General features: G+C 33.8%; 1 protein-coding gene across 1 annotated transcript in view; it reads right to left on the bottom strand.

Moving 5' to 3' along the window:
* Positions 1–11,132: 11,132 nt before the first annotated feature.
* The window catches only part of LOC111377153 (cyclic dof factor 2-like), a 5,076-nt gene continuing 3,226 nt past the window's right edge, over positions 11,133–12,982 (bottom strand). Inside the window, exon 2 of the mRNA XM_023000210.1 lies at positions 11,133–12,887. Coding sequence (XP_022855978.1) covers positions 11,556–12,887 — 1,332 coding nt within the window. The 3' untranslated portion in view covers positions 11,133–11,555. The remainder of the gene's footprint in view (positions 12,888–12,982) is intronic.

Genomic DNA, 12,982 nt, shown 5'->3' with positions numbered 1-12,982 from the left:
TTCGAATCGAGCCTCATCGGAAGCTGTCCTTCATCTGGGCTGCAAGAAATCCCTAAGCTTCTTAACACCAACTCCATCTCCCCTCTGCACACGCTCTCATCAAATGCCTTCTCTCTCAACAAAGATTGTTTGTTAGAGAAGTCATCGATTTCTTCATTCTTCAAGCCAGCTGCCCCAACTTTCAAATCATTTGACTCAGTTAATTGAGATTGCACAGAAGAATTACCTTCTGAGAGGAAATTGTCGATTCTTTTCCATACGTGCAGCAAAATGAATTCAACCAATACGAGAATCAGGAATGCAAGGGGAAATGTATTTAGTGATAAGGTCTCTACTGGTAATGTATTCAAATAGGTGTTAGACATGGCTTAATAGTCTCCTCTCAAGAAAAAAAGTTTACAATTCTTGAAAAATATTCTTCTCACATATAGATAGAACAAAATGGATCAATATCTTAAATGAAACTCCGGGATTGCTTGAGAAGTTATGAAGTCGTTTGAGGAATGGGGGTGTTTATAGGGTTAAGGGGCTGCGTTTCAAAGGTGAGGAAATTGCTTGGATGGTGCAGTTGGTCTAAGAAAGAAGGTGGAAAGAAAGTGGGATTGGGGGCAGGTTGGCCTGTTTTTCTTTGACTTTGCCTATGATTTCAAGGAAAATTGTAATATTGGTCCCAACCTATTGTTTCAATAGCATGTTTGTTCTCAATATTTAAGTTAGAGCAACTTGGTCAACAACCTTTTGAAATAATGCTATTTATATAGAGTGCTTGTAATTATTTGTCTGTATTGTAGTGGCCACTGTTACATGTCTATTAAGTTGGAATGCATTTTTGTTTATTAAACAATGCGGCATTGACCCTTTTTTTTTTTTAATGACGGGGAACCCACAGACGCTACCCTTTAGGTGCACACTAAATAAATCATCGGGCTGACGTAATAGCTTGCAAACTACGTTAGCCAGGTAAACCGCACTAGACAAACTCGGTGTGACTGGCTTGATCGAGAAAGTGTTGGTAGGGAGAATTGAACTCATGACAAAAGGCTTCGGTGCTCACCTACTCCACCACCCCACGAGGGGCTGCAGCATTGACTTCATTGTCACATACAGGGGTGGAGTGAAGGGGAACAAATTTTATTTTATTTATTTTTATACTAGGTTGATATATTGAAAAAAAAAATGAATTTTCACACACACACACATATATATATTTTCACAAAATTGATTGTTGGGGGGTGGTTGGGCCCTTCCTACGCCCTGATCACATAGATTGGTGTTTATGAACAATCTAGATAAATATAATATTTTTCAATATTTTATAATAGCATTGTGTAAATCATCTAACTATTTGTCAAATCGTTGCGAACTCGTATGTCAAATTTTATGAAGTTAGATTTCATTTCTCAATTTTGGAGAAACTTGAAGTTGTGTGTGTTTCCAGAGCAATGCTACTCGTACGGAAATTATTGTACAGGGGGGTGGGTTATTTTTTGTAATATTTTAATTTCCCCCATCTCAGACACATCTGTAAGAATTCTGGAATTTTTTTCTGTACAATAAGTATTAACCATGTTTCCATGATGATTTGAAAGACAATTTAACAAAGATTTAGATGGTTATAGGAAATCAATTGTGCAACTATAACGAAAAGTTAAAGGTAGGGGACCAACATGGAACTTGGAGACTAGATTGGGAGCCAACAGTGCATGTGTTTCAATGACTTCTTTGTGGAAATTGCCATGGAATTCTATATAATTTGCCGTCAATAATGGGCCAGTGGACTCGACAATCACATCTCCATTGGAATTTCTCGGAATTCAACCTCATATTAAAAATGATTTAAGAAAAAAAAGTTGTAGTTAGAAGGGTTACGGGTACAAGATATAAATAAATATACATAAATAATTTATTTATTTTTTTTCGATAGTTGGCTCGGTAGGTATTATACTAGAAAAAGTTATTAAATTGAAATTTCTTCGTCAATGAATCGTAAAAAATATAGGCAAATATACCTTTAAAAAAAAAAAGTAAAATTAACGTGTTAAAGATACTTTACAATAAAATATTAGGTAGTGCATTTTTATTTTATTTTATTATTATTATTTTTTTTTTTGGGTACAATATTTGACAGTGACCTCTTGAGGAATTTGAAAGCGTTACCATTCAACTTTGCGAAATTTCTTTGAACCTTAATTTATATTTCTTTCTGCTTTCTGTTTAGAATTTCTTTTGAGAGACGTTGCTTGTCATTTTCTTGATATATATAATTTCTAAGTTTTGTTCAGTCTTTGACTCATCTCTGGTCATTGTTGAAGGTAGAAATCGGGCAGTTGATCCGTCAAAGTCTTATTCGTACAAATATTTTCTCAGCGTCGACAACGTATTGATATGTGGTTTGTACAAAGAGTAGAATATTATTGTCGAGTGAAACAAAGGTCCGTTTGATTAAGATAGAATTTGAATGGAAAGAAAATAAATTTTAAGAAATTGAATTGCCTAAAAATTATTTTACTGAAATTTGTCAATTATTGTGTTTGATTAGAATAATTTTTCACGTGAAAAATGTTGAAATAAAAGTATTTTTTGGTATTTGTTTGACTTTGTTTTATATGAAAATTGTCAATTAAAGAGATAAAATTTACTGGTATCGGAGATAGAATTATTTCCATTGCAACAAAAAAAAAAAAAGGCCAAGAAAATCATCTATTTTTCTGGTGTTAGTTTGACTTTATTTTTCATGAAAATTGTCAATTAAAAGAAAATATTTTTTTTACAATTAGGGAAAGAATTTATCTCTGTTGCAAAAAATAGAAAAAAAAATAAAAATAAAAATCGGCAGATCAACCTAAAAACCCAAGAAAATGGCCACTTTTCAAGAAAACAAATTCAATGGAAAAAAAAATACTATCAAACAGCCAAAAAGTGTATATTGAAATTTGAATTCCATTTTCTATGGAAAATAATGGCCAATCAAAAATGGCCTAAGTGATTGTTTTTCTACCATCCTTGAGGGTTTAGTTGAACTACTACTAAGATTATTCAGCGGGAATGCTTTCTTAATATTTCTCTGAAAACGATCTAATGAATGATCAAAGAATTAGTTTCGCTTTCCAACAACGGCTACATATGAAAACTTGTGGGCTTCATTCCATATCAAGAAAGAAAAACAAATAAAGTTCTTGATCATTTCTAAACGAATACGCACTCTTTTGATATTTTTAGTAGGCCGGAATACAAGATAATCAATAATTTTATTTAAAATAATTAATTTTCTTTTTTAATCATTTCATATTTGTATCGAACAAATATTATCTTTTGAAGTTTTCACTTAAACAACTACGTCTACTAAATTTATAAGGTGAAAAAGAAATATTATTCATCAAGGACAGAAATTTTACTTTTTCAGCCAAACCATCTTGTTTAGATGTCTTAGGTGCAGAACATTGATAAATTATGCCTTATTGCTTACAAAACAAATTAAAATCATCAATAAAGGTAATAAAATACCTATTTCTACCTCTAGTTAACATATCATTTAATTCACATATATTCGTATAAATTAATTCTAAGATACTAGAAGTTCTTTTTACACTTTAACAAGACTTTTTAGTAATCTTAGATTTTACACAAGTTTTACATTTAAATTCATCATTTTTGTTGTAAGATATTAAGTCACATTTCAACATTATTTTCATAGGATTTTTACCTATGTGACCTAATCTAACATGTCATAAAGTAAATGAATATACAATATAAGCAAAATCAACCTTATTATTAATTTTTTTTATCAATAGTATATAATTTGACCATTCCTTCACAAGAATAACATTTTCTAACAAACTTCCCATTTAACGATAATACAAGTTTACCGGACTCATAAACACATTTTATGCCCGATATTCCTAATAGAATCCTGCTAACCAAATTCCTATTCATGTTGAGAACATGTAACACATTGGCTTAAGTAACGGTCTTGTTGAAAGTGAAAATGATCTCTACATTTCATTTTCCAATTACATTGGATCGAATTTCGTTACCCATTTGAATCTTTTGATCTCCATCAATTTCATAATATGTTTTGAAAAATGATTTATCATAGGATATATGTACGGTCGCACATGCATCATACCCAACCGAGAACCTTTCCCTTGATGGTATTAGTTTTGCTTACGATGGCCACAATGTTGCCTTTCTTGATGGAGTTCACTTTTCCTTCAGAGTTTTTTTCTTTTTCAGTGTCGACATTTCTTTGCATAATATCCAGATTTTCCACACACAAAACAGCCATTTTTGGTCTTCTTCTTGGACTAGTTAAAGTTCCCTAAAGGTTTTCTCTTGTTAGATTTGTTAAAAGGCTCGATTTTCTCCACGACATTAGCTCTTGAAGCGCCTTCATAAGAATTGTCATTTTTATCTCTTGTCTTAGACTCCTCTATTCGAAGATGTTTTTGCAATTGCTCTAAAAAATAATCTTCGAAACTATGCATGATTTTCTCTCGATATCGTTTTCAAGTTTTGGAAAGTTACGCAATAATTGCTCTCACTTCGAAAGTTTTCGGAATTTCAATTTTGACCACCTTCAACTTGTAGACAAGCACTTGTAATTCATGAATTTGGGAAGAAGGGAAATATTTTCAAAAAATTTAAAATTAAAAATATCTTTGTATCTTCTTCTTCGAATTTGTAGTTACTTTCCAAAGCGTTCCAGATTTCCTTTGTTGATGATGTCTTGGTGTAGAGATAGAGCGTTGAGAATATGGTCGTAGCATATAAGTTCATCCTCTTGCGCTTTCGTCTTTCGATTTTTTCAATTTCTCCATTTGTTGGTTCTAGTAGTGATGCCAATTTGTGATCGAGTAGAAATTAAAAATATCTTTGTATCTTCTTCTTCGAATTTGTAGTTACTTTCCAAAGCGTTCCAGATTTCCTTTGTTGATGATGTCTTGGTGTAGAGATAGAGCGTTGAGAATATGGTCGTAGCATATAAGTTCATCCTCTTGCGCTTTCGTCTTTCGATTTTTTCAATTTCTCCATTTGTTGGTTCTAGTAGTGATGCCAATTTGTGATCGAGTATGTGAAATATCTTCAACACCATGAGTAAAAATTTCAATTTGTCTTGCCATCTCGTGAAATTGGTGCCATCAAGGCGATCCAATCGAACAAGGTCTTGATTCATCAACTTGATCATTGCCATAGTGTTTCGTTCTCCATTGCAAAATATTGTTTAAGATTGTAGTTAAATAAAGTTTGCACAAAGAGAAATAGAGAATAAACAAATAAGAAATGACGAGAAGATGAAGATGAAAATGAAGATGAAGGTCCGAATACGTTATTGTTGTCCTCAAACGGTATTTGCCCCCTCTCGAATTGAATTAAGACAGTTGAAGGGATATTGACAAAAGGTTTGCAGGATTTATCAAGTCTTGGTAAGGATTTAACACTCAAGCATTAGTGAAATCTTCCAAAACTTGAGAATGCAAAAGTGGGGTTTGAATATGAGAAGAAAATGGATTTTCAACACTTTGGAATGAAAAATTGATCTCAAATACGGGTTTATGATTCTCTGTGTTTTTCAATGTTTTCCTTGGTAATCAACCATATATTTATATATAGTCATCAAACATTGCCACACGAAGTGGTGCCAAAAATCCTCAAAAAGCCGCCAAAAATTCAAACAAAACGGCCACTAACGACTGGAAGATTCTTCTATGTAGTCGCATAAAAAAAATCTAGCAATCGCATAGTTCATAAAGGCCTTGCATATGCCTATGCAAATCGTAGCATGGCCTCAAAAATTATTTTTTCATTCCACATACACCATATTGATTTTGAACAATATACAACAGACCTCAACACTTGGTGTAGATCCTTTTATTTGGATAGCACGAGACTCGACAAGAGATGCTTTCGAATGTATATACAGTAATTGATACGGGCAATGATATCATTTTGGCCTACTTTAAGAGGACAAATATGAAGAGTAAATAAATTTATGGCTAGACGTATGATGTCACATACCATGAAAATAATACATTAAGAAAAAATTTCTAGCACTTCCAGAGTATGTAACTCAATAATCCATCCTATAATCTAATTAACAAGAGTATGTCTGAGTCCTAACTAAATAGTTAGTTCCGATTATTTAATACATATATCAATTAAACATTGACAAAGAATACTGAATACACCATAATTCAAGAATATTAGAAATTTCTGAAAACGGTATATCACAATTTGTTCTTTTTAATCCTTGATAAGTTTATTTTATACACTTATTCGATGTATAAAATAATGATATTTGATGGTTCTTTTGACATATCATATCCAAAATTTTGGTATTTTATGTTTAATAGATAAAACTTGGGTTTGAATAAAGGAATTGAAGCAAAAATGGGCAAAAAAATGACAAAATCCAAGGTACCGGACTAAATCGGCTATTTCAGAGATCAAATTTTATACTTTGGAAAGTAAAGGACTTGAATTGAACCAAAGAATACATGGGATGAAAGAATAAAAGGGCCCAATGACTGAAATTTATTATATTTAAAGATTGAGGACTTGAGGGGTAATATTACATCAGTGACTTTGAATTGGAGTCAAATATTGAGGCCGTAGGGTTATTATGTATAAGTACACGGCAGCTAATATTATAGAATATACTCAGAAAAATCGGAGCACCTTTGGGGAAAATTGGGCACCAAGGTGCTGAAATTTATTAGTTACACACATGAAAATTGGAGCAGAGATACCAACACAAAAAAGGACAACTCTCGGAGTCGTTTGAAAAGTCAAGAATTGTGACCAACCAATATCATATACATACACGTGCAGAGAAGGAGACAAAAGTTGTTGGTTGGGAATTTATACACTCGTACACGGCAAAAGAGGGTAACCCTATCAGATCTTAAAACTTTAATAGTTTTGTCTAGCTGATTTTCTACTTCAGTTTTATAAGAAATAAATTTTGAATAGCTTTCATCCTTACTCTTAAGTAGATAAATATAACAATATCGAGAATAATCATCAATGAAAGTTAAGAAATATTTATTTCCACCACGAGTAACATATCCTTTTAAGTCACATAAATCAGAATGTATCAAACTTAAGACCGAAGTAGTCCTATCAACACGAGGAAATGGTTTTCTAGAATATTCAGATTCAACACACGTTTCACATTTTGAATTTAGACAATTATCGATTTTGGGAATGTTTCCCAAAGTCATTAATTTTTTAATAGAAGTTTTATTAACGTGTCCAAGTCTAGCATGCCACAAATCATAAGAATCCAACAAGTAAACGGAAGAGCTAGATGTTTTATTGTTAATCACAGAGACATTGAGTTTAAACAGACTCTCATCTGCATACCCTTTCCCAACAAAGGAACCACCCTTAGACAGTACAACTTGACCACTTTCAAATACAATCTTAAAACCCTTTTTTACTAAGATAGATCCAGATACTAGATTTTTCCTAATATCAGGTACATAAAGGACATCCTTCAAATTAAGGATATTTCCAGAAGTAAATCTAAGCGTCACAGTTCCTTTCCCCTCTATTTTGGAGGAGGAAGCATTGCCCATGAACAGACATTCTCCATCACTAGCGAGAGTGAATGAAGAAAATGCACCTCTCGTGCAGCAAATATGCTTGGTAGCTCCAGAATCTACCCACCAGTCTGTCATGTTGCTTACTAGATTCACTTCTGTCACCATAGCAGAGAAATTCCCATCCTCTACCACATGTGCCTGATGCTTCACAGCTTTTCCTTTCCTATTTCTGCAATCCTTTGCAAAGTGACCTGGTTTACCACAAACAAAACAGTCGCCAACAATTTTATTTTTAAATTGGGGCTTAAACCGATTGTTCTTTCCTACAAATTGTTTTTCCTTATTTCTGCCTTTGAAGTTCTGACCCCTTGTAAAATTTCCAATTGATTTCTTAGTCCCAGAACTTCCTTCAATAAGATTAGCCTTGGTATCAAAACCTGGCCTTTCCTTACGTTCTGCCATTCTATTGTCCTCCTTGATTCTAATCCTGATAATCAGATCCTCTAAGGACATTTCTTTTCTTTTATACTTCAAACTATTTTTATACTCTTTCCAAGAAGGTGGCAATTTTTCAATTATAGCTGACACTTGAAAGTCCTCACAGATTTTATATCCTTCAGCAATAATTTCGTGAATTATAATCTGCAATTCTTCAACCTGACTAACCACAGTTCTGACATCATTCATTTTAAAATCTAAAAACTTTCCCACAACAAATTTCTTGGTTCCAGCATCTTCTGTAGCATATTTCTTTTCTAATGAATTCCATAACTCTTTTGCAAATTTACAAGAGTAGTAAACATCATACAAATCTAAAGTCAAACAATTCAGAATATAATTTCTGCACATATAATCCTTATGTTCCCAATTAGCTAAATCCTCTGTTTCCTTATCAGTGGGATTATCAGCAATTACAAAACCGGGTTTATCTGATTCAATAGCATCAACGACTTTAAGTGTTGTCAAATAAAATCGCAGTTTCATTTGTCATCTCTTAAAATTCTTTCTATCAAACAACTCAGGCTTTTTAGAATACTTAGGAACAGATATATCTACGGCAGACATGGCAACTAATTATAAAATAGTTTCACTTTAGATTGTAGGAAAAAATAATTAGTTGCAGTAGTGATCAGAACAATATAATGCAGAAATATAAAACTTATCGTCCGATCGAGTCTCGTGACAGCACGATGTTTTAAAGTGAAATTGCCCGTCAATAATTGCTGCGACCTCCGTGGACAATCACTCCCAGAATACAACGATCGTAAACCACTTGTGCAGCAATCACGAATGGTTTTTCTAGAACTCTCAATTATACTCCAAAATAGATATAAAACCCGAATATAAGAAATTCACAATATGAAAAGAGTGATTGATGCAAGATGATTTTTCTATTTTCTTTTTGTGTGTCTTTTCTCTCAACGAGATATGGGTTTATATAGACAAGATGGTAGTAACAGTCTTCACCATGTTAATGCAGAATTTTAATGACTGAGTAGTGAGTATTTTAATGACTGTTAGTGGGTTGTTACAAAAACAAACAGTCATAAAATACTGACTAGTTTTACCCATTAAAAAAAATATATTTATTTTAGTCAAGAAAACCCAAGGCCCCAAGGCCCCAATCAAAACATTTTAATATATGCGTGGGGAGTGACTCGAACCCCTGACGTCCCACACAAATGTCACATTTCCCACCACTTTGGCACTTTATCTAATTTGATTATTTCTTTCACATTTTATATTTATACCATAAATATATAACAATTTATCATATTTTGAATTGAAGATCATAGCAAGTAATTGAAGGAACGTCATATCAAGAACATGAAGATCAAGATTTCCTGTATTTAAACATGTAAGGGGCAATACCTTCTCATATTTTTTCTTGTAATATCATAGAAACCATGCCAAGTTAGATTCTTGAATGTATTGGATTAAAATGAAACACTTGTTCTCTTATTTTTAAATAAAAAACTAGTAGTTTAGTATATTTTTGCATTTTTTAAAATTAATCTTGTATGCTTCGTTGCATTACTTGATTGATTAGTCGCCAATTAGGTGATTAGTTACTTGTTATAGTATTGAGAGATTTACAATAAGTTAGAACTTTGTAATTTTAACACACCAAAATAGATGTAAGGAATAACATGTATCCATGTGTCTAATCTCTTAGATAATCGTGCTCGTTAAGTCATTATTTTGCATATGAGTTCGAAAAAGGTATATGATCGGATCGTGTATAGAATATGTTTAACTTACCTCAGAAGATATAGTTAGTTATCAATGAATTATTGACTGACATGAATACATAAATATCATTAATTATATAACTCGAGAATTGAAAAGTGAACAATAATAAGTAAATTCGTAAGTCCAATACATTCGTCTCATAATTTATAGATACAATCCTCACGTAACTAGTAGTAGAATAAATTAGAATAATCACATACAACATATCTTTTGTTCTATTATATTCGAATTTGATACAAAACTAATACAATTCATTTAGGATTTATTTAATGTGAGACGATGCTCATCTCATTGTTATTACTTATTAATGAGCCTGTACGCCTGCGAGTTTCGCACGAATATATAAATTTTCCACATAGCCAAGGCCAATGACATTATTCAAATTTCGAGCACTAGAAGATTCCTAGCAACTCACCCATGCATATAAACATAAACAAACATGAAGGTAGAAGAGTACCATTCACTCAAACGAACCCAATTTAAGATTTTCGATTTGTGCTATAGTGAATAAAAAATGATTGACATGAATTCACAATCGAGAATATTGCAGAAAATTAAGTTGTGGTAATAATGAAATATTTAATTCATGCTTCAATTCCCCCATAAAAATAAAATAAAATCGAGAGTTCATATCAATAAAATGTTATTAAATTAAGAGAAAAGAATAAAGAGGATCAAGACTTCAGGACTCTTTTATATCATTTAATCTTTTAACGATCCCTATATAAGATTTCAATAAGAGTTAAAATCTGAACAAAACACAATCTTCTTGAATAGGTAAGAATGTTATTTAGATTTCACCAATTTGTCATTCAAGAAAATTAATAAGAACATTCTATTATCAACGAAATTTAAAGCATCAACTCCAGAAATGTCAAGCAAGTAACTTCTTTGCTCGCTTATTTTCAAAATCTAAATCGGTCCCTTTTTTCTTTTGAAAATCAATCCATGAAATGGCAATGCTAGGTCTTCTTGCCATTTTCGACAAGGATAAAGCTAACAGTACATAATTTGACCTATTGAAGGGTGTATACCCTCTCACATGAGGATTGGACCCACATGAATAAAATATTCGAGTGAACCCCACCATGTAAGAATTTGTACACCCTTCGATACACCAAATTATGTATCCATAGCAAAACTCTTTTAGACAAACACATTTAATGAAGACAATTTAAAAACCTAAGCTTTATCCTTGATCAATTTGGAGTAAGTTTTTGCAACCCGTATTAAAAAATTGATTGCAGCTATATTTTAACAACCTACAATGTCACCTTATGTCTCTCTCGTGACTTGTCCTACTGAGTATCTCTGTTGTGACTTGTCCTACTAAACTCACAGAAAAATTCCTTTCCTGTTAAGAATACCAACTGAATCGCATGTCCAAAAAGATGAACAAAGTGATGACTTTGGAATCCCCAACTTAGTTTATAGCATGTGGAATTTGTTGCACAAAACTCCCTTTGTTCAAGTTCTAATTATTTCATATATATGTACATGAACTAAAACCTCACCAGACCATCACTTTAAAATAAAAATCACCTACTTCATCATCCACCCAGGAGAAGTTGAATTGGTGACTTGGTCATTTAAACCTTATCTCAAGAGGTAAATGCAACCAATCTTCTTTCGGATTAGTCTGTGCTTTGGGATAATGATCTTCTGAAGGAACAAATGGCAGACCAGACGAAGAAAACTCGTTGACGAAAGATATTATCCTTTCCATTTTGTCACCAAGTGTAAGATTTACAAAGCTTCTCACCTATCTGCTCCTAAGCTCTCACGGAAGTTTAATGATCTGGACAATGCGGCTGGATTGGCTTGTAATACTGTAGAGGTATCGGAAACGTGAGTCTTCTTCTCATCGTCCTTTGATACCCTTTGGAAGGCTTTGAAGAGGCCTCGCCCACCAAAAGAATGGACTCTTTCGTTTTTTATACCCAATGTTGCCCATATGGAACTCATTGCAGCTTCTCCCGGGTCATCAATTCGCAATGTTTTGGGAACCCACAAGCACTTCTCACAATTACTCTCATTTTGCGTCTTGTGTTTGTCGTTGCTGGCTGGCTTCAAATCGTTCTCATGCCGTGAATGCTTCCCCAAAGTCGGGGAATCGGGACTGGAACCCTGAGGTGTGTGGTTATGTGAAGAAGTTGGTGGGACCACCCAAGAAACATTCCATGGGCCAGGTACTGGGCAACCCCAGTATGGTGCAGTAGGATAGAATGGCAGAGGGAAACTTGTAGGTCCAAGAGCAGAGGAGGATACTTGAGCTCCCCATTGAATTGAATTCCATGGGTAAGGGAACGGGTCTCCAGAAAGGCAAGGTACCTGAGGAGTAAAGCTATGAAAATTCTTCATCTGTGAGTCAAGTAACCCAGTTTTGTCAACCCTGTTGTTTGAATTTGCTGCAGAGACTGATGATCCACCCAAGTGATCATCTCCATTATCCTTATTTCCACGAGATATTGAGATTTCTTTCTTTTTTGGTTCGTGAAACCCGTTCTGCGAGCAGTTTTGAATTGTTTTATCAGCAATGCTCAAAACAGAAGCCATCGACTCGCATAGCGGTGCATCTGAAGTAAAAGCAAGGGCAGTGCCATTGGGACTGAGAGATGGCTGCTGAATTCCGCTCGTGAGATCAACTCGGGCATTCTGAAGTGCTTCTGAGACCATTAGTTGACGGTAATGAGTAGCTGCATTCTTGTTCTTACGGCGACCCGCACCCACTCGCATATTCCTCATGGTCCCACCAGATGTCCAGTATCTCTGACATTTCTTGCAGAAGTGCCGAGGCTGACTGACATTGTAATTGTTGAAGTAACAGAACTTTGTGTCCATACTATTACAGCGCGGGCATGGAAGTATCTTGTCTGGCTTCTTAAGTGTCTTCTCCTGAGAGGTACTTGTCTCGCTTGAATCGTCTCTTGTTTTAGAAGATTTCAATATTGAAGCATTGTTATCGCTAGACGGTGCCTTCGAATCATTATTTGTCAGTGGAGTCACATTAGAATCTTTTAATTCCTCCAACATCAAAGGTTGGGCTCCATCCTTCATATCACTTTTTTCCTGTTTTTGACCTGATAAATCCTGCATGCATATAAATTCTCCATGAGAAAAGAAAAATCAAGGGTTCGATTCACAAGCTAGCAAGGATTTGAATACAATTTGTGTTATGATCATAA

The sequence above is a fragment of the Olea europaea genome, unplaced genomic scaffold (genome assembly GCF_002742605.1).
Source record: "Olea europaea var. sylvestris unplaced genomic scaffold, O_europaea_v1 scaffold1611, whole genome shotgun sequence".
In the NCBI taxonomy this organism is placed as follows: Eukaryota; Viridiplantae; Streptophyta; class Magnoliopsida; order Lamiales; family Oleaceae; genus Olea; species Olea europaea.
This window is presented reverse-complemented; position numbering and strand designations above follow the sequence as displayed.